This window comes from Anas acuta, chromosome 26, assembly GCF_963932015.1.
Source record: "Anas acuta chromosome 26, bAnaAcu1.1, whole genome shotgun sequence".
Classification (NCBI taxonomy): domain Eukaryota; kingdom Metazoa; phylum Chordata; class Aves; order Anseriformes; family Anatidae; genus Anas; species Anas acuta.
This window is the reverse complement of record NC_089004.1, coordinates 5,262,548-5,288,943: the sequence shown is the minus strand read 5'-3', so window position 1 is coordinate 5,288,943 and position 26,396 is coordinate 5,262,548. Positions and strand designations below refer to the sequence as shown.

The 26,396-nt window shown below is 62.0% G+C and overlaps 4 protein-coding genes across 10 annotated transcripts; 2 read left to right on the top strand and 2 right to left on the bottom strand.

The window, feature by feature from the left end:
- Positions 1 to 413: 413 nt before the first annotated feature.
- ADAMTSL5 (ADAMTS like 5) lies at positions 414 to 5,290 on the bottom strand. The gene is made up of 12 exons (XM_068661929.1): positions 5,056 to 5,290; positions 3,867 to 3,936; positions 3,625 to 3,785; positions 3,262 to 3,322; positions 3,041 to 3,149; positions 2,818 to 2,945; positions 2,592 to 2,715; positions 2,143 to 2,226; positions 1,578 to 1,741; positions 1,265 to 1,484; positions 985 to 1,056; positions 414 to 893 (listed from the first exon to the last, which is right to left on the bottom strand). Exons 1-12 carry the CDS (start codon positions 5,121 to 5,123, stop codon positions 580 to 582), a joined length of 1,575 nt encoding a protein of 524 aa, XP_068518030.1. The 5' UTR covers positions 5,124 to 5,290; the 3' UTR covers positions 414 to 579.
- A 159-nt stretch (positions 5,291 to 5,449) lies between these two features.
- On the top strand, positions 5,450 to 8,897 carry LOC137845080 (inactive serine/threonine-protein kinase PLK5-like). Of its 5 annotated transcripts, none has more exons than XM_068661927.1 (7): positions 6,274 to 6,732; positions 7,528 to 7,644; positions 7,732 to 7,861; positions 7,944 to 8,034; positions 8,111 to 8,206; positions 8,284 to 8,482; positions 8,566 to 8,897. In XM_068661927.1, exons 1-7 carry the CDS (start codon positions 6,481 to 6,483, stop codon positions 8,749 to 8,751), a joined length of 1,071 nt encoding a protein of 356 aa, XP_068518028.1. In that variant the 5' UTR covers positions 6,274 to 6,480; the 3' UTR covers positions 8,752 to 8,897. The 5 variants fall into 5 exon arrangements, 4 of the variants coding, with proteins under 4 accessions (XP_068518028.1, XP_068518025.1, XP_068518026.1 ...); XM_068661926.1 differs by having other exon boundaries at positions 6,311 to 6,411; positions 6,625 to 7,644; XM_068661924.1 differs by having other exon boundaries at positions 6,275 to 7,644.
- Positions 8,898 to 10,317: 1,420 nt separating this feature from the next.
- On the bottom strand, positions 10,318 to 17,066 carry THOP1 (thimet oligopeptidase 1). Its single transcript, XM_068661923.1, has 13 exons — positions 16,901 to 17,066; positions 16,067 to 16,270; positions 15,257 to 15,405; positions 14,826 to 14,933; positions 14,166 to 14,268; positions 13,692 to 13,852; positions 13,176 to 13,311; positions 12,709 to 13,075; positions 12,270 to 12,471; positions 11,971 to 12,157; positions 11,558 to 11,686; positions 11,143 to 11,279; positions 10,318 to 11,007 (listed from the first exon to the last, which is right to left on the bottom strand). The coding sequence occupies exons 1-13, from the start codon at positions 16,914 to 16,916 to the stop codon at positions 10,849 to 10,851; spliced, it is 2,058 nt and encodes a 685-aa protein (XP_068518024.1). The 5' UTR covers positions 16,917 to 17,066; the 3' UTR covers positions 10,318 to 10,848.
- A 221-nt stretch (positions 17,067 to 17,287) lies between these two features.
- Positions 17,288 to 25,802, top strand: SGTA (small glutamine rich tetratricopeptide repeat co-chaperone alpha). Of its 3 annotated transcripts, none has more exons than XM_068661932.1 (12): positions 17,288 to 17,451; positions 17,772 to 17,908; positions 18,906 to 19,009; positions 19,214 to 19,298; positions 19,815 to 19,914; positions 21,013 to 21,117; positions 21,306 to 21,444; positions 22,354 to 22,416; positions 22,851 to 22,888; positions 23,728 to 23,817; positions 23,987 to 24,109; positions 24,555 to 25,802. In XM_068661932.1, exons 2-11 carry the CDS (start codon positions 17,809 to 17,811, stop codon positions 24,099 to 24,101), a joined length of 939 nt encoding a protein of 312 aa, XP_068518033.1. In that variant the 5' UTR covers positions 17,288 to 17,451; positions 17,772 to 17,808; the 3' UTR covers positions 24,102 to 24,109; positions 24,555 to 25,802. The 3 variants fall into 3 exon arrangements, with proteins under 3 accessions (XP_068518033.1, XP_068518032.1, XP_068518034.1); XM_068661931.1 differs by lacking the exon at positions 24,555 to 25,802 and adding an exon at positions 24,382 to 24,503; XM_068661933.1 differs by lacking the exons at positions 17,288 to 17,451; positions 24,555 to 25,802 and adding exons at positions 17,527 to 17,681; positions 24,382 to 24,503.
- Positions 25,803 to 26,396: the final 594 nt, after the last annotated feature.

The window sequence follows — 26,396 nt, the reverse complement described above, 5'->3', positions numbered from 1 at the left end:
CCACCCTGTCCCCGCATGGGCCCCGCGGGGCGCAGCCAGCCCCGGGTTGGGTTACGGCTCGGGAAGGACCCGCGAGCCTCCAACGGAAGGGAGATAAGCAGCAGGTCCCCGGCCCCGAGAGGCACAGGCTGGCGGGATTCCATCACGGGGACGGGGACAGGGACAGGATGGGGACAGGATGGGGACAGGAATGGGGACGTGTTGCTCCTGGGGCTCAGCACGGGGACCCGGATGGCACCCCGGGGTGGGGAGCGCAAGGGACACCCCGTCTGCTCCTAGCCAAGAAAGGGACGCACAGCACCCGAGGGATATAGAGCTTTATTTTCTGCAAAAAAAAATAAAATAAAATAAATTACCACCCTCCTCCTCCCCCCCCTGCAGCCAAACCACCCCTGAGGACAGCGTGGGGCTCCGGGGTGCTGCCCCCTCCATGGCCTCGCAAAGGGTCGCAGAGGACCCGCTGCGTGGCCGGAGGGGTCCCGGCCTCCCCGTGACCCCTGGGGTCCCGCTGCCACCTCTGGGGTCCCGCTGCCACCCCCGGGGTCCCGCTGCCACCCCCGGGGCGATGTGTCCGGGGGCTCAGGGTGGCCGTGGCGGTGCGCAGTGCCGCGCTGCCTCCCGCACCAGCCGGTCCTCGCGGGGGGACCACGGGCGGGCGTAGCCGTCGCGCTGCAGCAGGATGCGGTTCAGGGTGTGCTCGTAGTTGACGTGGCGCCTCGCCATCAGCAGGTACTCGCGGCCCTCCAGCAGCGGGGGGCAGCCGCAGGCGTCGGGCACCCAGACGTACTCGCGGGGCACCAGGGGGAAGCGGTGCCGGTACCGCGTCTGCACCTGCACCTCGTAGCGCGTCTCCTGCCCCACCGAGCGCCGTGCCAGGATCCGGGCTCGGAAGACTGCAGGGAGGGTGGGGGGGGGCAGCCTGAGCTGGGCACACGGCCCCCAGCATCGCCCCTTTGTCCCCCCCCCAGCCCGCCTGGTGCTCACCAAAGTCGCTCTGGCAGAAGTGCCGGATGCGCTGGGAACGTCCCTTGGGGGGCCGGCACCTCCCGCATCGCCCTGCATGGGGGGGTAAAACTGCAGCAGATTAGTGGGGAGAGGGGATGTGGCACCCCCAAACCCCCCCTTTAATTTTGAGGGACATGTCCCATAAGGACAGAGGGAGAACGCCACGCTCTGGGCATTCAGCCCCCCCCCAGGCTCTCCAGGTCCCTCCCCACAGCAGCACCCATGGGTGCAGGAGGGCACAAGGGGGGGGTGCAGGCACCTGTGGCAGCCCCACTGCGGCCAGGGGGGGTTCTCGGTGGCTCTGTGGTGTGGCCCTGGGTCCGTGGGGGCGGCGTGGGGGCTGGTTGCTCCTCGGGCGGGGGGCTGCCGGCCCCCCGGGGCTGGGGCTGCCGCAGGGGGCTGGTGTCGGGGGGCTGGGGGTGCCCGCGGGGCAGCCAAAACTCGTACTCGATGCCGGGGTTGGGTTCCTGCAGCAGGACCTGAGCGAGGCAGGGGCAGAGCTCAGGGCAGGGTGGGGGGCAGCGGGGCTGGGGGGCGGCTCCCCGCGGCCCCACGCCACCCCCGGGGCTCACCAGCACGTGGAGATCCTCGGCCGTGGGCCCCGGCGCCTCCAGGCTCTCGGTGCCGTCGGGGCTCCGGGCGTAGAGCAGCCGGGTGCCGGCCGCCTCGTACGGCCCCGGCCAGGCGATGGACCAGTCCCCGTTGAGCACGTAGCGCCCGTCGCTCGTCATCAGGGCTGGGGGAAGGAGCCTGAGCGGGAGCCGAGCACGGCCCCGGGACCCCTGCGCCAGGCTGGGCAGGGTGGGGGCTGCCCGGGTGCTGGAGGCCCCCGGGGAGGGCAGCGTGGGTTGGGGAGAAAGCTGCTTTTTTGAGGTTTGGCCTCGGTCCCAAGCTGGAGCCGAACCCTGATGTGCAAAATTCCTCAGGTCCCCCAGGGGACGGGGTCCTGGGTGCACTGGGAACGGGGTTCTGGGGACGGGGACCCGGTGCTGGTCCCATGGCAGCCGGCCCAGCCCCATTGCGCCGGCCCCACTGCAGCTCAGCCCTTCCCGAAACCCCCATCTGTGCCCCAGGCCCGTTCCCAGCACCAACTGGGATGGACTGGGATGGACTGGGAGGGGATGGGATGCGTCCTACCGAGGTAGTTGCGGCTCTTGTCTGTCACCCTGATGTTGGTGGCCCCAGCCGGGATCTTGGTCACGTTCATGTACCCAAAATAACCTGGGGGCGGGCGGGGAGTCAGGGCAGAGCCCGGGCACGGCCAAGGGGGCATCGTGGGGAGGGGGGTGCCAGGGCTGGGACCCCTGCAGGGTGAGCAAGGGGGCAGTGGGAGGGGACTGGAGCCATGCACTGGGACACGGGGCAGCCTCTGGGTGCACCCAGGGACCCCCAAACACCCCTGGGGACCCCACGGACCATAGGGACACCCCAGGGATCCCCCCCAGAGGTGACCGGGGAGAGCTGCCAAAGATCCTGGGGGGACCCAGGCGAAGCCTTGGGGACACAAACGGGACAGGGTGGGGGACAGGGGAGCCAAGAGCCAAAGCATTCACCCATGGAGGGGGCCGGGGCAATGGTTCATTCACCGGAGGGGGGCTCCGTGCCCTGGAAGAGCCGGTGCACCACGAGGCACCCGTCCTGGCCGCCGCCGCACCGGCCGCAGGCGTGGGGCCGCGCACCCGAGCCCAGGATCCCATCGCAGCCGACGCTCTGAGGAGCCGAGAGGCGGCGTCAGGGCAGGGACCGAGGGTCCCCGGGGGATCCCAGGGGGTCCCAGGGGGTCCTGGGGGTCCCATCCCCTCGCACACCCACCATGCAGCGCCCGCCGACGCACAGCTCCGGGGAGTCGGGGCCGCAGCGGGTGCCGTCCAGCACCCGGCCGAAGGTGTAGTAGAAATTGTGCCCCACGGCCAGGCAGTTGAGGTCGCAGGCGTTGGGGGCTGCCGGGGCCAGAAGGGAAGGAGGGGACGTTGTGGTGGGGGTGGCAGCAGTGTCCCCCCCCAGTCCCGCCTGCACCCACTGCCCCGGGGCTCACCTCCGTAGAAGGGCACCCAGCGGTACCGGGCCTGCGTGCCCGGGATGGGTTTGTCATCGTAGAGGGAGCACTGCATGGCACGGAAAGGCACCGAGCCCCCGGGGCAGCCCTGTGGGAGCAGCAGGATGGAGCCCACGGGGCCAGGAGCACGGAGCCTGTGGGGCCAGGAGCACGGAGCCCGCGGGGCCATGCCGTGCCGTGCCGTGCCGCGCCGCACTCACCTGGAGCTGGCAGAGCCGGTACTGCCGCGGGTCTCCCGTGCACGGCTCCTCCGGGGGGGATCTGCGGTCACAGCATCGGTGTTTCATCCGGGGAAAACCACCCCGAGCAGCCCCGCGTCCCCTTGGGGATGTTCTATGGGGCCGTGGCCTGGCTGGGAGCGCAACCGGGAGCGCGGGGACCACATGGAGCCTCCTGGGGACAGCCAGAGCCAGCACCCGCCCGAATTCCCCGTCCCTCCCGCCCTACAACAAGGCTGAAACGAGGCCAGGGCCCCGCGTGGGGACGGGAGCTGCAGGAGCACGAGGGGAAAGTGGCACCCTGATGGCACCAGGGTGCGTGGGGACACCGCGGGGACCACTCACCGCAGGCACCTCCGGGCGCGGAAGGCGACGCCGTCCCCGCAGGAGCTGGAGCAGGCGCTCCAGGGTCCCCAGGGTCCCCAAGTGCCCCGAGCCAGCTGCCGGCGAGGCCGAGCACGGGCAGGGGGCTCGGGGCCCTGCACCAGCACCTCCGGGGCTGAGCCCTGCGTGGAGGAAGGGGATTTTTGGGGTAGGGGCTGCGGTGGCATGGTCGGACCAGCCCGGGGGTGCCCCCGCGCCCTCACCTGCGCGGTGCCGATGCCGCAGCCCAGGCTGAGCCAGGCCAGGAGCAGCGCCCGCCACGGCCACCGGTGCCTGCGGGAGCAGAGACCCTGAGCCCCTCGCTCTGGGGGCCAGCAGCAGCCTGTGGGGTGCCCCACGTCCCGGCAGCGGGGCCACCGAGGGGGGCGGCCACCACCCTGCACCCCACGGGGACCCCAAGGCGAGGGAGAAGGAGGTGGAAAGGAGCCGAGGCGAGGCAGCCGGTGCAGGAGGGTCCCGGGGGCGCAGGGTGCGGTGCCGAGGTGGGCGCAGCCGCGTGGGCGCCGCCGGGCTCGGCACGGCACCGGGTTCGGCGCAGCCCCACACATGCCCCACGGCAGCCACGGGGCCTTGCCGAGCCCCACGCGGCCCCACACGGCCCCGCTGCTTGCCGGGGCTGGCGGTGGCAGGATGAGACCTGCGCCGCGGAGGCGGCGGCGGGGCCGTGACTCAGTTGTCGCGCCCTGGGCAGGAGCCGCGGTGAGAGCCCGGATCCGGATCCGGCACAGCGTGGGCAGGGCGAGGGGAACCGGGGGGCTGCCCCACACCTCCCCCCCAACCCCAAAATGCGTGACCCCGAGCACCCCCAGTCCTGGCAGCTCCCCTCAACCCCCGGCACCCCGTAGCCCCAAAGCACCCCCAGTTTCCCCAAGCACCCCACGGCACCGAACCACCCCATGGCCCCAAACCACCCCGTGGGCTCAGGACCACCCCGTGGCCCCAGCGTGCCCGGAACAGGGGTGTGGGGGCCCCAGCCCCGCAGCGGGGAAGGGGCCGTGTCTGGGAATCCCCCCGCCGAGCCGGTTTCCTCCTGCCGAGCTGCGCCCACGGGGACCGGGGGCCGCGAAGCTGCCGGGGGGGGCACAAATCCCCTCCTGCCCCCCAAGCACCCGCGTGGGTGGGAGCAGCGCAGCAGGGCCCCCCCGAGTCCCCAAATCTTTCAGCAGGGCTGGGGGGCTGCTCGTGGCTCTGGGGGGGTCGGAGCCCAGCGAGGGGCTGGTGATGCCGTGGGACCGGGTGGGCGCCACGTGCCTCAGTTTCCCCAGGGCAAAGCAGAGCTCTGGGCACCCATGGGACAACGGGGGGGTCCCACAGCCCTCCCCCCCCACCCAGAGCCCCCCAAGCAGAGCAGAGAAGAGGCCACGAGGGGTGAAGCCGAACGGGGGGGCTTACCCAGCGCTTTGGGGTCCCCCGAGGTGGGCAGGGGGTGCCAAACCCCCCCGGCTCCCCGGCACGGCCATGCCTCGCCCCGCTTTGGCACCCAAGGGTGCCGGCGGCTCAGTCCCAGCCCGGTGACCCCACGGTGGGACCGGGGGGGTGGGCGGCAGCTCGGGGCCCCCCCGGACGAGCGGGCATCGCGTGCGCAGCTCCCCGGGGCGGGCGGCCGGGGCTCCCCTCCCGCTCGCCTCCCGTCCCTCCCCGGCGCGTTATTAATATCCAGCCCCAAAGGTGCGCCCAGCCCTCCCCAAACTCACGCTTAACCCTTGGGGGCCCACGGCGCACGAGGCTGCCGTGGGGGGGGGGGGACATGAGCTGGGGGGGGGGGGGGGCACCCAGGCTCAGTGAGGCCGTGTTGGGGGGGGTGGAGGTGACCCCAACCCTGGGTTCAGCGCATGGTGGGGTTGGGGTGAGCCAGGGGATGTGAGCGGGGCACGGCCCCAGCACCCAGAAGCCCCCCCCCTCAAAAACACTCCGAGACCCCAACCCAGCAATTTGGGGGTTTGGGGGGGGGCCCGTGGCTCCATGGGGCAAGGCACCAGTGCCGGGAAGGGGACCCGGTTATCCAAACAGACACCCAGGGGGATGCGCACGGGGGGAGCAGCCTCGTGTCCCCCCCCCCATGAGCCATGAGCTGGGCCCCCCCCCGTGGCACGGTGGCCTTTGGGTGGCCTTGTCCCCCCCTCTGTCCCCCCCCCCCCCCCCAGGGTGACTCCTCTCACCCCGGCACGCAGGGAGTTAAGGGCTGGGGATGTCCCTGGGGGGGCCACAGCTGCCGGCAGCCCCCGTGCTGGCCGCACGCCAGCCCCCCCCCCTCCTAGAGCCCCCCCCAGCCGAGGCCCAGCTGCAGGCACTGGGCAGGGAGCCCTGTGCTGGGTTAGGGGGGGGGGGAGGTGGGTTGCAGCCCCCCCACGGTGCTAAAAGGATCCCAGGACCCCCATCCTCCCTGGGGAGGGGGGGGGGGAAGCAGATGGGACCCCCCCACCCCCTCCAGGACCGGGAGCCCCCAGGAGGGGGGGTCCTGGGGGTTGGGTCCCTGCTCAGCACCCAGTGCTGGGACCTGATGGAGAGGTCCGGGGTGTTGGGGGGGGGGAACAAAGACAGCACCCCCCGGGTGTGGGCAGTCCGGAGCCGAAGCGGTTACGGCACAGGAGGAGGAGGAGGAGGGGGGGTGGGGGGGGGCCTGGGGGTGTCCCTTGGGTGCTCCTGGGGGTGTCAGGCGCAGGATGGGGGGGGGCCGAGCTGCCCGGCGGCTACGTGGTGGACGAGGGCAGCGGGAGGCTCTTCAAGCTGGGGGGGCTGCTGGGGGAGGTAAATGCCCCTCGGTGCCCCCCCCCGGCTCCATCCCAACCCAACCACGGCCCCGAGCCCACCGCGGGGATGGGGAAACTGAGGCAGGAGGGGGGGCACTGTGGTGGGGGGGGGCACCCAATGCCCGCATCCTCCTCCTCTCCTCGCCCCCCCCCCCCCCCCCACCCCGGGGTGCCTGGGTGGGGGCTGAGCGGTGCCGCTGCCCCCCCCCAGGGGGCTTTTGGGCGCTGCTATCGCCTGAGCGAGGTGGGCAGCGGCAGGGGCTACGCGGCCAAGGTGATCCCACGGGCTCGGCTCAAGGATCCGGGGGTGGCGGAGAGGGTGAGTACCGGGGGGGGGGGCAGCCCCGAGGAGACCCCCGCCCTGCCCCTTCTTTTCCCTTTTTCCCCCTTCTTTCCCCCTCTTCCCCTTTTTTCCCCCTTCCTCCCCCTAATTTCCCCTTCTCCCCCCTTCCTCCTTCTCCCCCCTTTTCCCTCCTTCTCTCCCCTTTTTCCCCCTTTTCCCCTTTATTTCCCACTTCTTCCTCCTTTTTCCCCTTTATTTCCCCTTTTTCCCCCTTATTTCCCCTTCTTCCCCCTTCCTCCTCTTCCCTTCTTCCCCCTCTTCCCCCTTCTCTCCCCTTTTTCCCCTTTTTTCTCCCTTCTTCCCCTTTATTTCCCCCTCTTCCTCCTTCCTCCTCTCCCCTTCTTCCCCTTTTTCTCCCTTCTCTCCCTTTCCCCCTTTTTTCTCCCTTCTTCCCCCTTTTTCCCCTTCTTTCCCCTTCTTCCCCCTTTATTTCCCCCTTCTCCCCCCTTTTTCCCCCTTTTCCCCTCTTTTTTCCCCTTCTCCCCCCTTCTTCCCCTTTATTTCCCCCTCTTCCTCCTTCCTCCTCTCCCCTTCTTCCCCTTTTTCTCCCTTCTCTCCCTTTTTTCTCCCTTCTTCCCCCTTTTTCCCCTTCTTTCCCCTTCTCCCCCCTTTATTTCCCCCTTCTTTCCCCTTCCACCTTCTCCCCCCTTTTCCCCCCTTCTCCCCATCCCCGCCTCCCCCATGGCTGGTTCCCTGGGGGTTTTCTCCCCGTGTCCCCCCCCCGCAGAGGGATTTCCCCGCGGTGCTGGGGGGTCTCTCCCCCCCCCCCAGGTGCAGCGGGAGCAGGAGCTGCAGGGCCGCCTGCGCCACCGCCACGTCCTGCGCCTGCACGGCCACCTGGCCACCCGCAGCCACCTCTACCTGCTGCTGGAGCTCTGCGGCCGCAGGGTGAGCCAGAATCGGCCCTAAAAGATTTGTCCCCCTTTTGGGGCCAGCCCCAAACCCCAAATTGTCCCCTTATCTCCTTGTCCCCAGTCCCTGGCTGACATCCTGCGTGCCCGGGGGGTGCTGACGGAGCCGGAGGCGCGCTATTACCTGCGGCAGGGCGGCGAGGGGCTGAGCTACCTCCACGGCCAGGGCCTGGTGCATCGGGACCTCAAACCCAGTGCGTGGGGTTGGGGCTGAGCCTGGGGGGCTGCTGGGCGAGCCGTGCCCCCCACCCCGAGCTCATGTCCCCCCCATCCCAGCAGGTAACGTGCTGGTGACCGAGAGGATGCAGGTGAAGATCGGGGACCTGGGGCTGGCTCGGCCGGCGGCGGTGGGCACCCGGTGCTGGGGGTGAGCGGGGCTCTGAGCTGGGGGGGGTCTCAGCATGGTGCAGGCCCCCCCTCACCTTCACCCTGTGCTCCCCCAGGGCGCTGTGCGGGACCCCCGCCTACATGGCCCCGGAGGTGTTGGACCGCAAGGGCCACGGGGCGCCCTCGGACATCTGGGCCTTGGGCTGCATCATGTAAGGGGGGACCTGGTGGGTTGGCGGGGGGGCTCCTGGCCTCGCTGAGCACCCAGGACCCCCCCAAACCCCCCCAGGTACGAGGTGCTGACGGGCAGCCCCCCGTTCGAGGCGGCTGAGAGGCAGGAGCTGTATGGGAACATCCGCACAGCGCGGTACCCGCTGCCCCCCAGCCTCTCGCCCCGTGCCCGAGCCCTCCTGGGGCGCCTGCTGCTCCCCGACCCCACAGCACGAGCCGGCCTCGGGGAGCTGCTGGAGCACGGCTTCTTCACCCAGGTATAAAATGGGGGGGGTACAATAACCCTGGTGCCCCCCCGGGATGGGGAGGATGGGGGAAATCACCGCCTCTCGCCCCCCAGGGCTTCACGCCGGACTCGCTGCCGCCCCACGCCTGCCGCACCGTGCCCGTCTTCTGCCTGCTGAAGGGAGCCGTGGTGGCACTGGCACGGCGCTGGGTGAACTGGGAGCACTGGGACGCAGCCACCCGGCCCCCCCCTAAGGAGCAGGTTCCTGGGCAGGAGCTCAGCCCCGCAGCCATGGGCTGAGGAAAACCTTTATTAGTGCTAGGAACCGTCTAAATTCCAGTCATCAGGACAAGCAGGGCAGGACGGGACCAGTACGAACGGCACACACACACCAGTTTGCCCTTAGAAAAGGTTAACAGGAAAAAAATAAAATAAAATAAAACAACCGACGGGACCTCTCCTCCTCGACAGGAGGGGGACGGGGACGAGGGGAAGGGGACGAGGGGAGGGGGACGAGGTGCGGCTCTGGGAAGCCGGGTGCAGGACAGCTTCGTGCCTTGGGCTGAGCCCCAAGGAGCAGCACTTACACCCTGGGGGGGGGCACAGAACGGGCCCCCCTCCGCCTTCGAGCACCTTTTGGCAGCACCTCTCCCTGCAGGGGCAGCAGCAAGAGGTATGGGGGGGGGAAAAGGACGACGTTAGCGGGGGTCTGGGGGCAGGAGGGAGCAAAAAGTGCGCGGTTTCCCCGTCCGCTTCTCTCCCTGGAGAAGAGGGCTGAAAGAAAACCCTGAAAGCTGAGTAAAACGGGACATTTAAAACACCCACAGCGCGGCCCCGGCAGCGGGCAGCCCCCGGGACGCCGGCCTATGTCTAAAACAGAGGGGGGGGGGACACACAAGATGCCTGCGGCGGCCCCAGCCAGCACCACGGAGCCGCTTCGCTGCTCACGGACCCGGCCGCATCAGCGCAGGGTGACCCTGGTGGCCCCGGGTTTGCCCCGTCACCGAGGGGCTGGGGAGGGAGGTGACAAGGTGACAGCGTGAGCTGCAGGGCAGGGAGCGAGCCCGAGGCTGGAGCCGGGGTGGGAACGGGGAGAAAAATCACCAAAAAGGGGAGCCAGGGGGGCAGGGAGGATGAGGGCTGCCCTCAGCGCCCACCACGGTGGCAGGGAGGAGAAATCCCTCCCCGACGGGTGCTGGGAGCGACCCCGGGGGGTCCTCAGCTCCCCGGGGAAGCTGCCCACCTCCCCCGGCCCTAAATGTGCACCTTCCCCTGCAATTCCTACAAAAAAAGCAGGAGCTCAAGCCAAGGAGCAAGGCCAGAAACCAGCCTTCACCCCAGGCTCGCAGCCCCACGAGCGTGGGCACCGCGGCACCAAAAACCACAGGGCTGGGGCTGCGAGCACAGAGCATGGGGGGGGGCTCAGCACGGCCCCGCACCCCCAGGGCACATTTTTGGGGCCTTCCCAAAGCCGGGAGGGGGGCGGGCAGGAAACCCAGCTGCTCCCAAGGCCAGCGAAGGGCTGGCTGCTGGCCCTCGCTTGGGTGCCGCACCCAGAGCCCAGGCGCTGGCACGGCTCCCGCTCGGTATTTTTATCCCAGGCATCTGCCTTGGTGGAAGCTGCCTGCTTTTTTCTCTCTTTTTTTTTTTTTTCCATGGCCCACCCCTGTTCCACCCTGGTTTAGAGGTGACAGCAATAGCTGCACGCCCTGCTGCCGTGGCCCAAGCCCAGAAGGCACCCGTCAGCTGTCCTAAGGTGGCCCCGGGGGGCCCCAAAGGCGAGAGCCAGACGCAGCAGAGCCCTCAGAGCCCTGGTTCGGGAGCGTTTGGGGGGCTCAGGGCAGGACGTTCCCATAAATGCAACCATTTTTCACATCTCCCCTTCTTTATTCCACAGCTGATCAAAGACGGGGAGAGCCAGGCTCCTACCAGGGCTCCCTCGGGGCCTTTTTGTTTTGTGCTCAAAGTCTGCCCTGGGCACAAAGCAAGTCGAGCCCCGGGGGAAGGCTGGTAAAAGGTTGTTAAAAAGCAGGAATTTAAAACACAGATTCTTAAAACAAGGATTCGGGTTTGCTACCTCCTCACACCCTCCTCCCCAGTTAACGATGAGGCTGAAACTCACCCTTGTGCAGAAACGGGGTTCAAAGCTCAGCCAATTTCGGGGGGCTAGCACCAGCCCCATCCCCCCCCCTTTTTTTTTTTTTTTTTTGGGGGGGGGGAGAGGTGACAAAAGGGAATCGAATTCCCTGCGCAGAGCTGTCGCTGCAGAGCCCTGGCCCTCGGAGCAGGATCCTGGAGGAACAGCTCCCGGCGGGGGGGCTGGCCCAGGACGCGTTGGGATGTACCGGGTGGCGCAGCCGAGGAGCTGGCTCGACTGGGACGGGCTGGAGCAGCTTTTTAGCAGGCTGAAGGCAGCGAGTTGCTCTCCACCTTCAGTCCCTTGCTGGCCAGGAAGGCGTCCTGCTTGGGCTCACGGCCCAGGAACTTCCTCAACATGTCAGAAGCGTCCAGGGAGCCGCCGGGATGCAGGATGCAGTTCCTGTAATCCATGCCCACCTGCAAGGAGAGACAGGGAGAGGGGGGGGGAATTTAGGACAGCCACCCCCCTGCCGAGCTCGCTGCTCCCACCTCTCGCAGCTCAGCCCGCAGCGAGCCCCGAGCCCAGCCCCGTAGGATGCCCCCTCCTCTTACCTTGCAGTTCATGATCCCCTCCTGCTTGAAGCGCGTGTGGAACATGTCCATGGAGTACACCTCGCTCCAGAGGTAGCCGTAGTACTGGGCATCGTAGCCCCCAGCCAGGTGGCCAAAAGTGGCCGGCATGTTTGTACCTTCGCAGCAGGGGAAGGGAAGGAAGGGGAGGGGGTGTTAACGGGAAAAAAACTCATGGAAAAAAGCCCTGCGGGCTGTAAATGTGTCACTGCAGGCACCGTGTTGGTTTGTTTGCAATCACAGAGGAAACGGGGAAGGATTTTCCAGTTATTTTTGTGTGGTTTTAGCCCTGCTCTTCTGGAAGTCAGCAAAACCCACCCCTGCCAAGCCAGCCTGAGGCCCCAGCCTTGAAAGGGACCTGCAGTGTGAGCGGGACCCCCGCAGAGCCCCGCGTTACCTGGGGTGGCCGGGACGCCCAGCACCTCCTCGCACAGCTGGGCGAACACCTCCACGGGGTCAGCCTTGGTCTGGGTGTGCAGCGCCTGGTCCACCTTGGCCAGGACGATCTGACGCAGATTGAACAGTCCTGTGGGGGGAGGAGGAGGAGGCGAGCTGAGGCCCGAGGGCTCCCAGTTCTCCCCACACCTGATTTTAAAACCATTTCCCCAGACCAGACCATGCAGATGTGGTTCTTCCTCCCAGCCCTCTGTCCCCACAGACAAAACCTTTCCCCTAACCATCGTTGTGACCAGGACACCACGGGTCCCCTTCCTGTCCCCACAAGCAGGGGACACCAAGGCAAGGCTCTGACCTCGCTGGGAACATCACACAGCCCTTTGCTCCCCAAAACCTTTCGTCACCGGCTCCCACCTGTGTTTGCCTGCCGGGATTTAATGAGTTTCTCCAGCAGCTCGTCGGGGATGGGGCTTCCAGTTTTGTAGTGCCTGGACATGCGCAGCAGCGGCTCCTTCTCCCACACCCAGTTCTCCAGCATCTGTGACGGTGCCTCGACGAAGTCCCGCTCCACGTGCGTCCCGCTGAACATGGCAAACTCCGCCTGGAAGATGTGTCAGACCGTCAGCACAGCCAGCTCAGAGCAGGGCATTGTTTCATCCCAAAAAAGGGAGCAAAATGGGGAAAAGTAACAAAAAGGCCCCGCTGGGCCTCACCTGAGAGCACAGCTGGTGCATGACGTGCCCGAATTCGTGGAAATAGGTCTCCACCTCATCGTGCTGCAGCAGGGAAGGCGCGTCCGGCGTGGGCTTGGTGAAGTTGGCCACCATGGCAGCCACCGAGATCTGCCGGCTGGAGTCTGGCAGGAGGCAGCCCGGCTGCAGGCCGAAGCAGGCTGCGTGCCCGTACTTCCCTTCCCTGCCACGGGGAGAAAGAGGAGGCTGGTACGTGGGTGAGGTGCCCAGGGAGGCAGCCACGAGCTCCCGGGCAGGGCACTGAGCTCTGCTCCCAGCAGCAGCCCCTGAGCTCCCAGCACAGCCCTTCTTCCACCTCAGCCACGCACTGAGACATCCCCTTCTCTTCCCTCTGCACGTGGCAGGCTCCTGTCCCGCTATCCCAACCCTCCTCCCTCTTTTGGCTATCCCCAGGCCTCACCGTGGGTACAGATCCAGGTAGAATTTGCCGATGGTCTCCCCGGAGGAGGCGTCCTTCACCGTGTACAGCTGCACGTCCTCGTGCCACACCTCAGCCTTCTCTTCCAGGTGGAAGGTGAGGCCCAGCAGCTCCTGGTAAATGGCCAGCAGGCCCGTGGTGACCACCTGCATGGGGAAGTATTCCTTCAGCAGGTTCTGGTCCACGCTGTACTTGGTCTCCTCCACCTGGTTCATGTAGTAGCGCATGTCCCAGGCGTTGATGCGGTTGTCGAACTCCAGCCCTCGTTTCTCGCACTCTTTCTTTTTCAGGTCCAGGATCACGGCCCGCTCCTTCTCCCCCAGGGGTTTCAGCTTCTGGGCCAGCTCATCTGCAAGAGCACAGAGGGAGGGTTGGGGGCCAGGGCTGAGAGCAGCCCCCCCCCCAGCCCAAGGGAGCCCGCTCCTCCCCTCGGCAGGCAGGCGCCGTACCCAGGAAGGTGGCCACCGTCCTGCTGCTTTTTGCCATGTTCATCTCCAGCACGAAGTCGGCGTGGGTGCTGAAGCCCAGCAGGCTGGCTTTCTGAGCCCGCAGGTCCACCAGCTCCTTGAGGATCAGGCAGTTCTCCTGCAACGTGAAGGAACAAAGCTGCACCTCGTTCTCAAGGCAGAGAAGAAACAAAGCCCGAGCCCCAGCGCAGAAAGCAGCACGAGTCTCAGAGCAGCCCCCTTCAGTGCATGGAAAATTCGGTCTTTCACGGGACCACGGCCAGGAAACCCCTTCCCACGTGTGCTGAGCAAGGCTCAGCTGTCACAGCTTGCCCTAACTCTGTCTCCTCCCCAGCTCTGAGGACTCTACCAGCAGGTCTCCATCTCCCTGAAGATGCCATCGCCCTTCCCAGGGATCTGAGGGCACTGAGGCTTCTCTCCACAGGACGAGATGTGCCCAGGGAAAAATCCTGACGAGCATTTCTCCTGGCCCTGCTGGCAGGCAGCGAGGCCACCCACCTCTTTGCACCTGGAGTTGAACATTTCTTCCACCTTCCTCCTCGTCTCAGGCACGTAGCACTTCTTCAAGAGTGGGAAGTAGTGCGGGTACTTCAAGGTGACCTTCAGCTTCCCGTCCTCCGTCTTCTCCAGGGAGTTGAGGAAGTCCTCGGGGAGCCCCCCTGAGAATCAGAGAATCACAGAATTAGAGGGGTTGGGAGGGATCTCAAGAGAAAAGAGCAGCCAGCTGACAGAGAGCCCGAGCCTCTCCCGAAATACCAGCTCTGGGCACAGCACGAGCTCTTGCTCCTTGGCCAGAGCCATCCCAGAGCTTAACAAATTCCTGCAGAAGGCAGGAATGCTGCAGGAACTCCCTCTTTTACCTCCACCCCAAAGCAGGGAACAGCCCCCAGGCAACCTTGTCAGGCCCAAAACGGGGCGTGAGCACGAACCAGGCCCTGAGATCCAGGAAAAATGAATCTGAGAGCTCCCTACCTAGTTCCTCCTTCGAGAAGGGCAAGAAGGTGGTGTCTTCGTTGAGGTTCTTGTTGAAGTCTATGCAGAGGACGCTCAGCTTTTTCTTAATAGCTTTGATTTTCTATAAAACGGAGAAGAACAGATAAAGTCAGCCCAAATGGGAAAGTTAAGCAGCACCGTTCAGGGGCTGCAGCCAGCAGCCTGCCTGCTGAGTCGCCCCCTGGTCTGCACTTGGCTTTTATTCAACTGCAACGCTGCAGAATTAATTGCACTCGGGCTGGAACAGGCTCCCTTTGATCCCACCTGGTGGGAAAGCAGCCACCTCAGCACCGTCCCAAGCACCTCCCGCCAGCTCAGGAGCTGCAGGTGTTTCAGCAGCGACCTCCCCTGCCCTCATTTCATCTTGTTTTCTCTTCTATTTTTAACCCAATTTCAGGCTCCTTCACTGAGCCATGATAAAAGGGGGAGACATGAGGGGGACACCCTCCCCGCTGCCCCCACGCCTGTGGTGTGACGTTATCCCCACCCAAAAAAAAGGAAAAAAAGGGGCAGGGAAACATCACCCGGCGTGCCCAAGGTCACACGGATCAGGAGCAAGCCTCAGGCCTCTGCTCTAAAGCTCCACTGCCCCACCGAGGCACCCTCTGCACGTATTTATTTTGAGCCCTGAGGCCTCACCTCCTGTGTTTCCTCAGGGAGATGGAGCCCGTTTCTCTTGCCCAGTTTGATCAGCCTCTCCAGGTACCTCTTTGCTTCGGGCTTCAGCGAAGCGCTCTCCGCTTTCTCCTGGAAAACAAAGCCCATGAGCAGGAGAAGCCACGGGATGAGACCCCCACACAGCTCTGCAGGAAGCTGGGGGGAGTTTTAGGCTGCAGAAGTGGCCCGGAGCAGACAGAAACACACCACACTAAGGCTTCGGTGCATTAATTCCTATCGGGCTGCTTTAAACATCTCACCTTTATGCCCCACTACAGCCCCTTTTGGGACATTACTCAATTCCAGACCCCACACCATTTATTTCTAAGGTCTGGGACAAGGGAACAGAACTGCCTGTAACTCCAGGAGGTTTCTGTTCCCCACTTGGAGGCATCCTACTCCCGAGCACGCACCTGGAGCCAGACGATCCTCTGGTACACGTCCTGCCTCATGCTCATCTCCACGTCGAACTCCGAGAGCTTCTTGTCAGCCTCGGTGCTCGCTGCACGGATGTCTTTGCAGGGAGAGACGTGCTGGGGGAAGTCCAGCATGTTCCTGCGGACTGGAAGAGAGCAGAGGGTTCAGCAGAGGCACGGAGAGCAATTTCGCACTGCACTCAGTCTTCTGTATGCAACTTGCATGAATTTTATGCACCCCAGACCCCAACTCTCTTGCTGCTTGGAGAACCACGAGGTTTTTACAGCAGCACCGTTGTGTCTCCATCCCTCGGCACCAGCTCCTGCCCAGGAGGGGAGTGGACGTCATTTAACTGGAGCCAAAAACCCATTGGGATGCTTCACACATAACCTCTGACATGACAGCAGCGCTCAGGCAGACAGGACACAGATTTTTATCCAAGGAGTTGGAGAAAAGCTGGAGATTTCTTAGATTTCTGCCAACGCACTCAGACATAAAAAGGAGCAGGCAGCCTTAAAACCTCGCTGGAGCCCCGCAGCCCTTCCTGCTGCCAAAGCAGCGGCGCTGCCAAGGCGTTGGCCTCATTTTGGATTCACGTTTCTGTTCCAGGTCTCCTTTTATTTTTTTTTTGTTATTTGTACTCGTATCTAGCTGCGTAAACATTAACTGGAAGGCAAACATCACACCGAGGGCTTCAAGGGAAGACAGAAATGACAACACGGAGACGCCCTCCCAAAAAAGGGTGCAAAAAAAACGATTAAGATGCAGATTTCCAGAAAACGAGCGTGTCTTTTTTGGCTACCTACCCGTGTACTCCACCTCCACGTCCGCCAGGGCCTTGAGGGTGTTCTCGTAGGACACCTCTCCCCGCTCCTGGGCGCCCACGCGGTCGTACACCAGCTTGGTCCTCTCGGTGAGCTCTGCGGCCATGCGCTCGATCTGCTCTGCGCTCAGGTCCCAGCGCAGCTGCTCGGCCACCAGCCGCGGGGCCTGGCTGTCCACCACGCTGCCTGGGGAAACGAGGGGACACCCCCCCCGTGGCATGGCTGCATGCGAGGGCACCCCCCTGTCCTCACCGGGACCCCCCCCGTGTCCTCACCAGGAACCCGTGTCCTCGCTGGGACCCCCCCCGTCCTCACCAGGACCCCCCCGTCCTTGCCGGGACCCCCCTCCTTGACCTTACCGGGGTCCCCCCGTCCTTGTCAAGACCCCCCCGTTCCCCACCGGGCTCCCCCCGCACGCTGGGACCCTCCCCGGCCTCCCCCCGTCCTTACCAGCGCCCCCTCCTCATCTTTACTAGGACCCCTCCCCCAGTCTCCCCCCGTCCTTACCGGGCTCCCCCCCCCTCGGCCTCCCCGGGACCCCCCCGTCCTCACCGAGATCCCCCCGACCCTCCCCCAGCCTCCCCTGTCCTTACCTGTCCCTTCCCTTCCCGTCCTTCCCAGGACCCCCCCCCTTACCGGGGACCCCCCTCCCGCCCTCACCGCCCCCTCTCCCCCCCCCCAGCCCTTACCGGGCCCCCCCCAGCCCTTACCGGGACCCCCCCTGGGCCTCCCCCCGTCCACACCGGGACCTCCCCCGGGCCTCCCCGGGGACCCCCGTCATTACCGGGCCCCCCTCGGTGCCCCCAGCCCCCTTACCGGTGGGGGGCGCCATGCCGGGCTCCGGGACCCCGCTGCCGCCGCCGAGGCCGTGAGGAGGCCGCGCCGGCCCCGCGCACCGAGCATGTGCCGCGACCAACGAGACGGGCGGGGGGGGGGGGGGGGGGGGAAGGGGCAGAGCGGCCGCGCCCGGGGCATGCTGGGATCGCGGAGGACCGCGCCGCTCCCCCTCGTCATTTCTCCCCTCTCCGGGACCGGGAAAAGGCCGGGAAGCGGCTCAGCCCCCCCTGGGCCCCCCTCCCTCGCTACCCGGCCTCAGCAGCGAGGCCGCGGCCCGGTGAGGCCGCCCGCCCGTTGCCATGGCGACAACACCCCCCCCCCCCCCCCCCCCCCCCCCCCCTCCACGTCTCTATGGTCAGACAGCAAATACAGAGCGGCGCCCGCACTTCCGGCCTCCAGCCCGCCCCCCTCCCCGGTGCTGCGCACTGCGCATGCGCAGCGCCCTCAGCGGCGGGCGGGAGGGGAGGGGGCGGGGGCGGCGCATGCGCAGTGCTGCGCCCGCCCTGGCTGAGGCGAGCGGCGCGGGGCCGGTGAGTGGGGGAGGGGCGGGGCCGGGGCCTCCCCCACCGGCACCGGGACTGGGCCCAGCCCCGCGGCCGGGCCGCTACGGGGCGGGGAGGCCCCGGCCTAGGCCTCCAGAGGGTCCCGGGGCCGGTGCGGGCTCGCTCCCCGGTCCTTTTAGGCCGCCCCGGGGTGGGAAGGGGGCGGCGGCCGCGCCGGTAGCGCTGCCTTGGCCTCTCCCGGGACCGGCCGCGGCCTGGTAGGCCCGGGGGGGGGGGTGGGGAAGGGGGTAGGGGGGTAGGGGGAAGGGGGGAGGCGCCGCCGTCTCACGCAGCTCCGTTCCCCGCAGGGTGAGAGCCGCGAGGAGGCACCGAGCGCCCCCCGGGATGGCGGAGCAGAAGCGCCTGGCCTACGCCATCGTCCGGTTCCTTCACGAGCAGCTGCGGGGCGGCGGGATGAGCCCCGACGCGCAGGAGAGCCTGGAAGGTCGGTGGGGGGGGTGCCCCTGCCCCCTGCCCCCTGCTCCCCCCTCCTGCCCGGGGCTGGCACCTGAGGAAATCGGGGGCTCGGTGCCTGCCCCCTGCCCCCTCTGGTCGCTGCCCCTTGCCCCGTCCTGCCCCCGGTATCGCGGCTCGCTCCGGGTTTGGAAGTTTTTCTCCGTGGGGGGTAGCCGGGGCACTGGGGGTGCTGGTTCCTCGTCTCGTCACCTCCTTCGGAAGGAGATCAGCTTGAGGAAGGAACGCACCTGGGATCAAAAGCCTCCCTGAGCCCCGTTTTGAGACTTAAAAAGTTTAATCTTAAATGAGGCCCGGTCAGGAGCCTCACAGCGTGGTGTAAAACAAGGACTCTGGGGCTGTCAGGAGGCGTCTTATACTCGCGGAGGGCTTTCCAGTTCTGCTATAAAATGCTTTTCCCTGCCACAGCCAGAATTTACACAGATGTTTTTCAGAGGGCCTCCTTCACTGGTAACGAGAGGGCACTGACCCTAAGAGCTCTCCTTAAGGAGCTTATGCTTCAGTCTTTGGCCTTTATGTTCACCCCCAGCACACAGAGAACGGGCACGTCCGCAGAAAGTGGTGGGCGCATTTCTGGGCAAGGAAGGGACAGAGACAAGGCAGGAGGAGGCTGTTGGCTGGCAGGGGTGCTCTCAGACCTTAAAGTATGGCCTGTGACACCGGGCTCTGCTCCGCTGCTGGGTTCCCCTGTCCGGGCTGGGAACGGATTCCTGTCCTGGTGGGGGCAGGAGCTGGGGGGCAGGAGTTGGGGGCAGTTTCAGGAGCGCTAGCAAAGCCCTGGCTCTGTTAACTTCCACCCCAGCACCTCCTCTGAAGGTGCTGAGGGGATGGGAGTCGTGGCTGTTGCCTTCCAAGAGCTTCCTTCCAGGGTTTTCTTGGTATTTTCAACTGTAAAAAATTCAGGTGCTGTGCAAAAGGGCTGAATAGACAGAACGGGGAGAGCTAATGAGCTGTCTTTTCATATCCAGTGGCAATCCAGTGCCTGGAGACAGCTTTTGGGGTCTCCCTGGATGACAAAGACCTGGCTGTGTCCCAGAGCCTTCCTGAAATATTTGAAGCTGCTGTAGGAAAGGTGAGCAAATCCCCCGAACACGCGCTGACTTTTGATCCAGGCAGCCCCAGGGGTGAGCTCTGCCTGATTTCCGCAGTGCTGCTGCCCCCTCGGAGGCGTGTGGGAGGGAAACGTTGTGGGCCTGATGAGTTTGGGGAGGGGGAGGCTGGGTTCTGCTCCGTGGGAGTCCTCCTCTCAGCACAGCGCTCTCCCTTCTCTTGCAAGGAGCCTGAGCACACCAGGACGAACTCGGAGCCCATCACCCCCTCTGAAGATGACGTAGCCGAAGCTGAGAGACTCAAGACTGAAGGTAGAGCCTCCTCTGGAGCTGGGCATGAGGAGGTGTAAAGGAGGGTGGGGAGGGGAGGAAGGCTTCATTCACTCTGCCCCACGGGCACGCACGGAGTGGGAAGCAGGCAGAGGGGCTGGAGCCTTTGTTCCTGCTCGTTCTCCCCGCGGGTGCAGGTTTGGTGCAATTCAGCTGCCACAGAACCTGGGCAGGGAGCTGGGTCAGCAGCTCCTTCTGCACGCTGGAAGGTTTTGCTGGGCAGAATGTGGCATCTTCCCCGCTGAGGTCTCTGTGTGTTGCCTTTCCTCTGCCCTGTAAGAGTGAGAATAGAGAGTGAGAATAAAAGAGCAAAAATAAAAGAGTGAGAATAGAGAGTGAGAATATAGACCCCCTGCCTCACACTCACACGCAGTTTGATCAGGAAGGGGTGCAAGCTCCTGACTTCCCTCGCGTTATTTTCTCAAGTAGAACGGAGATCCAGGCCTGCTGCTTTCGTTTGTCCCCACCTTTTACCTTACCTTTTCTCCATCCCTTTAGGAAACGAACAAATGAAGGCAGAAAACTTCGAAGCTGCGGTCTCGTTCTATGGGAAAGCGATCGAGTTGAACCCATCCAACGCGGTGTACTTCTGCAACAGGTACTGCTCTGCCCCCAGCCCCGTACACCTGTGGTTTTGCTCCTTTCTTCTTACCCAGGACTCTTGCTCGATCGAAATCCCACGTTCTGCTTGTTCTGTTCCCTGCTCTTGGTGATTTATTTTCTTTCCAAGCTCAGTGACACACTTCCCTGTGCCTCTTGCCAGCTCTGTGCCCTGGCATCTCTAGATAGGACGTGGGTGTGGAAACAAACTCTGTCAGGCATTCAAGGAGATACAAGGATGCCAAGAAATGCTGTCTGCTTTCATGCAATTAACTCCTTAAGGAAGACAAAGGGCCCAGGTTTGGGAGGTTGGGTCGATAATAAACAAAAGAGTGAAGTGAGACGAGTTGAAGGCTCGGTCTTGAGAATTTTATACATGTTGAGAGGTGTGTGTGTGCAAAATGAGCCTGCAGGTGACCTCCCTAATCTTCAGGGGTGTGCTGAGCAGAAGGACGTGCAAGCTGGTGGAAAAACAAGTGAGTTAAAGCAACTTTGAGTCAGGGTTTGATTTAGTTATCTGCTTGAGCAGAGCAGGGAGCCAAGGTTTTAGTTACCTGCTTATCGTGAGCGCAGGCTCCACGAGTAACCTGTGTGCACGCGTGCTGGTGAGGTGCTGAGTTACTTCTTGGCTCGTTTTAGCTGCCTGAGGGTCGTCCAGCGAGGTGCTGGGCGGGTGTCCTGGTGCCAGTAGGAGGTGTAAGACTGGGGCTTGAGGGAGCTTGGTAAGAGGAGAGTTAATTCTGAAATTTTATGCAGAGATTGTCAGAAAATGGATGAAACAGTCGTTGTGGCTAAGAAATCGAGGCATAAGGGAAGCTGAGGGCTTGGTGTGAGCTAGCGAGTGGGATGCTTCCCTGCCTCCTCTTGGAAAGGGCAGGAGGAGGAGAAATCCTGGATTTATTTGCAGTAGGAGCAGAGCACAGAGCTGGGTGTTTGGGTAACACCCTGCTCACGTAGACACGGCCTGGATTTGTGTCAACTTTACTCTTGACTTTGCCTGTGCCGCAGGACACCACGGAGAGGGAACGGGGGTGACCTTGATCAACGTTTTCGAGCTGCTAAGTGTTTTCTGCACATCTTTCTCCATTCCCTCCAGAGCTGCTGCGTACAGTAAATTAGGAAATTATGCTGGAGCAGTCCGAGACTGTGAACGAGCCATAGGCATCGATCCAAACTACAGCAAGGCGTATGGCAGGATGGGGTAAGTGAGGGAGCTTCTGGTGCCAGAATTCTAATCTCGGAGTGCCTGGTGGCACTGATACCATCAGCGGTGCTCTGCCCTGGAATGCCGAGCACAGACACCTAGGGCTTCACCTCGGCGGGGGGTGGAGGAAGTCTGCGAGTGCTTATCTACCTCTGAAACCTTTTCTTCTATTTCCACTTCAACAGCTTGGCCCTCTCCAGTTTAAATAAACACACAGAAGCTGTTGTTTACTACAAAAAGGCCCTAGAGCTCGATCCAGACAACGACACATACAAATCAAACCTTAAAATAGCCGAACAGAAAATGAAGGAGACTCCGAGTCCAGTAAGTCCTGAGGCTAACACTTGCTGTATGTGGGTAAGATGAGAAGATTTCTGCCTTATGCTACTCCAAGTGCTAGCAGGCGCTGTCTGGCAGAGGCTTGATGATCTGGGTTGTGTTTAGAATACAAATCTTGCATGCGGGCAGAAGGGAGATGGTTAATGAGCGCTGCCGTGAACATTTCCACTAAAATCCAGAGAGAGAAACTGCTCTGCTCGAGCACAGTCACCTTGGGCTTGTTTGAGAGAGCTGGGAAATGAGACTGATTAGAAGGAGCGTTTGCAAGCAGCATTTTTTGCCTTAAGCACCTTTCTTAATTAAAGCCACTGCTCCTAAAATCCAGATTTTTTTTTCTAGTGACCTGTTAGCAATACCAAAAGGACTTTTTAGTTTTTTCTTTTTTTTTCCCCTTCCACAAGTTTTTTTTTTTGTTTTGTTGGTTTTTGTTTGTTTGTTTTGCTTTGTTTTGTTTCTTTTTGTTCATATGAAAAGAATCCCGGCGGTTTTCTAGTCACAAAGCCAGCAACCGCCCTGCTGACAGGCTCAGGACCGTGTTAATTCCCCGTTTTGAAGGGGCTTTCGGTCTTCTAAAGACTTCTCCAGCCCAAAGGTGACCGAGTGGATGTGTTTAGCTTGGCAGGCGTGATGGGGTCGAGCAGCCCAGCCCTGGCATGCCTCAGCTGGTGAGAGCGGCGCTCGGTAAATCATGCGGTGCCGTTACTGCTGCCACCAGCACGTGTCCCCTGCCTCCCTTAGCGAGCCTCGCCCCCAGCCTTTGCCCTTAGCCGTGGTTTAAGGCCCAGATGCTGATAACGCTGAAGAATTGAAGTAACGTTCATTTTGCCATGCTGTTTGTTGCATCAGAGGGCGGGAGGATGTCATCACCTGTGTGCGGTGTCTTTCTTCTTACAGACCGGAGGTCCCGGAGGATTTGATTTAGCTGGCTTGCTGAACAACCCCGGCTTCATGAGCATGGTAAATCTGGACAGGTCGCAGCCAGGCTGCGTCTGGGCCGTGCAGTTCTCTGTTCAGGGTGAAATGTCTCAGGACAGGGCTCGGGGAGTTGCTGTGTCTCGGTAGCAGATTTGTTTTCGTTCCGTTTCTTCGCTTGGGTGTTGCTGCGAGGAAGCCGTGCTTGTGTCTTTCACTGGAGTCAAATAAAAAAATAAAGAGCCAGTGACTTACTCACAGGCTTCGTGTGCTGGCTGTGGAAAGGGTGCCTGTTCTGCATTACCAGCCTTGTCGTGTGTGTGGTGCTGTGCTTCTCTTGGCTATTTTTGTCCTATTGATCTGTTTCCAAGTATTTCTGTCTTCACTTTGTTCCTAGTTGAATGGCACAACATCTGCATATTTACCCAGGCATTTCTGACTAAATAGGGTGTCCTTTTTTTTTCCCCCTCTTTAAATAGGCATCTAACCTAATGAACAACCCACAAGTACAACAGCTGTAAGTTTGATCCCGTCTTCTGTTTCCTCTGAGTCACTCTTTGAAGCTCGGGTGGGAGGGAGCGGGTACCAGAAGCGTGGAGGGCAGCCTCGGGGCAGCCTGATCTCCCCAGCCAGCACGTGTTTTGAGAGCTCTGGCCTCGCTGAAGAGGAGCCTCAAAGGGAGGAAAGATAGATCGTGGAATTGCCTTTGGGAAATTGGAGTCAGTTTGGCTCGGCTCAGTATTTATGTGGTCTGGGGACAGGATTTCACATCTCCATCTCGTTTGGGAGGAGAATATTTCCATCCTTTGTGCTGCAGAGCCATCAGGATCAATTCACAATGCTTGTCAGGTGCTTACACAATACAAATCCATAAAATTCATGAGGTTCATGCCTCACCTGGCCGTGCTTTCAGAGCGCAGGCAGGCAGTGAGTTAGAGACCTGAGGAGCTTGTCCTTTGGTTGCTGTTAGGGACCGCCTGGTTGAAGGGCTGCGTGTCTGCTGCCCTTTCCATTCGGTTCTGCTCCTTCCACTGCTGTTGCCAGCTGAGGTTCAGAGCAAGCAGATTACCCTGGGTGTTGTAATCAGACAGCACAGGGCTTGCACAAAGAGGGGGGATATCCAGGGATACATTAGCTGACACGGTTAGAAATATTTCTGTCTATTGTGTGGGTCAATGCTGCGGTTGCTCTGCTGCAGTTAATGAATAAAAAGCTGTGGCAGGAGATTCCCTCACAGATAGCTCCATCATCAGTGTGGGGAGGTGTTCCTGTTAGGCTGGCGTTCCCTTCCTCGCGTAAAACAACCGATTTCTGTGTTTTGTTTCGTTTTCTGAGCGTTGCCCCTTGTTTCCGCAGCATGTCCGGGATGATTTCTGGTGGCCACAACCCCATGGGAGCAGCAGGCACCAGCCCCTCCACGAATGATCTCGCCAGCCTCATACAAGCGTGAGTAGGGAGCTGGGTCCTTCCCAGGAAATTAATAACCTGATTTTTGGGTTTTCTGACCAAAATGAAAGCTTCAGTTAACAGCTGGGGAACGTTTAAACGCTGGGTGAAGCCCTGCCCGTGTCGGCGTGTGACAGCACCGCCACAAACGCTGCTTCTTCTCCTGCAGGGGCCAGCAGTTCGCGCAGCAGATGCAGCAGCAGAACCCCGAGCTAATAGAGCAGCTACGGAGCCAGATCAGGAGTCGAACTCCAAGTGCCAGCAACGAAGATCAGCAGGAATGAGCAGCCAGGTGAGGTGGTGAGCTTGCAGCCGGGAGCGCCGCTGTACCCTGGCCGGCTTAGCAGGGAGGGTTTCAATATTTTGCTGCAAAATTTTGTGCCTAAGAGTTGGTGCCGTGCCTCAGAGGCACGAGGCTTAGCCCTGGGGAGTGATAAGAGCTCCCCTCGTGCGTCGTGTGACTGATAAATGAGTTTTGGTACCTAGCGTTCACGGTTGTTAAAGGGGCGCTTTATTTTTCCTAAAAATTGAATTTGCCCATGTCTTGTCTCCCTGTCTCTGCAGCGCAGCCCGTGGGAACTTTGTTCTTTGCTTTAAAAACTGGAAGCCATGTGCGTGTTGCCATTTCTTGAGTCGGAAGTGTCCAAGAGAGGGAAAAAAAAAAAAAAGAAGAAAAAAACACAAAATACTTTATATGACCTGCATGTTAAAGACAGATTCACGCTTTCTTTCCCTAGTCTTCGTCCCTGCTCCTCCCCCTCAGCCTTTCCATTCGTTTTTTCTTCTGGAAGACCCAGCCAGCTGAACACAAACCAGCATCAACAGCCTTTCTAAAGAGACTCGGAGAATTACCTACACTGTTACATTTCTACGTTCTTTGCTACATGGGAATTTTTTAACCCGTTTTTGAAGAACGACGCGCTCTTCACTACAGGATCTCTTCACTCTCCTGCCCACGTGCCACTTCAAAGAAGTGTTCCAGGCCCTCCCCGTCCTGCTCCCCGTCACCTTCGCGCCAGTCCCGAGCTGGCGGCGTCCGAACGCTCCGGAGACCTCTGGATCTCGGGGTCTCCAGGAGCAGGGTTTTTCTGTTGATGACATTCGCTGCGTTCCTCGGGTCCGTAGCAGCATCGCCGGGGTTACTCAGAGGTGGGCTTTGGCCACCGCCTCTCCACGGTTCGTGTAAATGTGTCGGGGGGGGGGGGGGCGTTGGGACTGTTTAGGGCGAGCGTTTCCAGACTCGTTTCTGGGGGCTCCTCCCCAGGCCTGGCAAAACTTGTCTAGTGTTTAGTAATTAATGGTTCTGTTGTCGGAATGATCCAATCTGTGAACTAGTCGGGTGGACAGTCAGAAAGCTGAGATATAATGTTCTTGGTGTTTCAAAAGGTTTCTCTTCTGCTTTTTAATTTGTCTTTTCTGCATGTCAGTAATCAACCTGGTGGACTGTGCTGGTGGTAGGAATAGAGGGCGCGTGAGTAGAGAGCAGAAGGAAGAGGAAAAACGCTCCTGGGACAGCACAGCACGGTGCTGAGCGGCTGCTGGTTCCATGCGGGGGCCTGGCAAAGAGAGGATCTGCCCCAAAAAATCACGGGGGGGACGAGGGGAAATGCTCTGGAGGCTGACCGGAGCGACCCGCAGCCTTCCACCCTGGGGAATTCCCCTTTGTCACTCCCAGGGCACGCGGGAGGCTCTGGGAAGTTTCCCCAGAAGTCGCTAATTGAGGCTGGGGGGGTTTTTGCATCGACCTCAGGATGGTTTTAGGGTTCCTCACTCGATCCTGGGGGGGGGAAGGCTGCTCCTGGCCTCAGGAAGCGTCCGGCTGGGAGGAGGGCGTGAGGTGGAGAACGCCCCTTGGGGAGAACCGGTGGGAGTGGGGGAGGAGCAGGTGTAGCTGACGATGAATATCAAGAAAAGACTGATTTGTAAATGCTCCGTAACTCCGTGGTTAATGTAACGTGTGAAGAATAAAAGATTTGGACACTCGCCTCCTGCTCCCTCTTGCCCCCCGTGCCTGAAGCCAGACCTGGGGCCGGGCCCGTTCCAGGCCTGCAGAGCTTTGTGTGTGGGGTCAGAGCTTCCTCGGTGTCCTGAGGGCTGCGAGGCACCGCCTGGGTGATTTTTTTCCACTTTTGCCAGTTTTTTTGGCTCCTTTTCTGCTGAAACCCGGCGCCGTGCTTCATGCACCTGTATTTCGGCACGGCACACGCGGTGTTTATGAACGGCTGCTTTCCCCCTCTGCCCTTTACGTGCCAACCACGTATTGGGACCAAGCAAAAGGAGAAGTTTTAGGCCTGTAGGACGGGGTCGAAAGAAAAAAAATGTGAATCATCCAAAATAATGAAACTAGGATTTTTTTTTCCCTTATTTTTTGCATCTCCTCAGGGCTACTCACCCTCACTCCTTACACTGCTCACCCTGTTGTCCTTGTAGCTCTTCCCTCGCCTCTCTTCATGTTTTTTCTACACCTCCGTGTAAAAAAACTGCTATTAGGACCCCAAAAACCTGATTTTTTTTTAATTTTTTAGCCCATTTCCCCTCACCCTGCAGCCCCTTGGGCCCTGCGTTTAACAGCAGGATTT

What these genes read in the sequence shown, in the direction of transcription:
- SGTA (XM_068661932.1), top strand. Translation starts at nt 17,809, where the DNA reads ATGGCGGAGCAGAAGCGCCTGGCCTACGCCATCGTCCGGTTCCTTCAC. An exon ending in TTGAAGCTGCTGTAGGAAAG is followed by an intron (nt 19,010 to 19,213) that starts GTGAGCAAATCC and finishes TTCTCTTGCAAG; the next exon opens with GAGCCTGAGCACACCAGGAC. An exon ending in TGAAGGAGACTCCGAGTCCA is followed by an intron (nt 21,445 to 22,353) that starts GTAAGTCCTGAG and finishes TTCTTCTTACAG; the next exon opens with ACCGGAGGTCCCGGAGGATT.
- THOP1 (XM_068661923.1), bottom strand. An exon ending in TCAACTCCAGGTGCAAAGAG is followed by an intron (nt 13,312 to 13,691) that starts GTGGGTGGCCTC and finishes TTCACGTTGCAG; the next exon opens with GAGAACTGCCTGATCCTCAA. An exon ending in AGGGGATCATGAACTGCAAG is followed by an intron (nt 11,008 to 11,142) that starts GTAAGAGGAGGG and finishes CTCTCCTTGCAG; the next exon opens with GTGGGCATGGATTACAGGAA.
- ADAMTSL5 (XM_068661929.1), bottom strand. Translation starts at nt 5,123, where the DNA reads ATGGCCGTGCCGGGGAGCCGGGGGGGTTTGGCACCCCCTGCCCACCTC. An exon ending in GCGTCGGCGGGCGCTGCATG is followed by an intron (nt 2,716 to 2,817) that starts GTGGGTGTGCGA and finishes TCGGCTCCTCAG; the next exon opens with AGCGTCGGCTGCGATGGGAT. An exon ending in CCGCAGTGGGGCTGCCACAG is followed by an intron (nt 1,057 to 1,264) that starts GTGCCTGCACCC and finishes CCCCCCATGCAG; the next exon opens with GGCGATGCGGGAGGTGCCGG.
- LOC137845080 (XM_068661924.1), top strand. Translation starts at nt 6,481, where the DNA reads ATGGGGAAACTGAGGCAGGAGGGGGGGCACTGTGGTGGGGGGGGGCAC. An exon ending in TGGAGCTCTGCGGCCGCAGG is followed by an intron (nt 7,645 to 7,731) that starts GTGAGCCAGAAT and finishes CCTTGTCCCCAG; the next exon opens with TCCCTGGCTGACATCCTGCG. An exon ending in AGCACGGCTTCTTCACCCAG is followed by an intron (nt 8,483 to 8,565) that starts GTATAAAATGGG and finishes CTCGCCCCCCAG; the next exon opens with GGCTTCACGCCGGACTCGCT.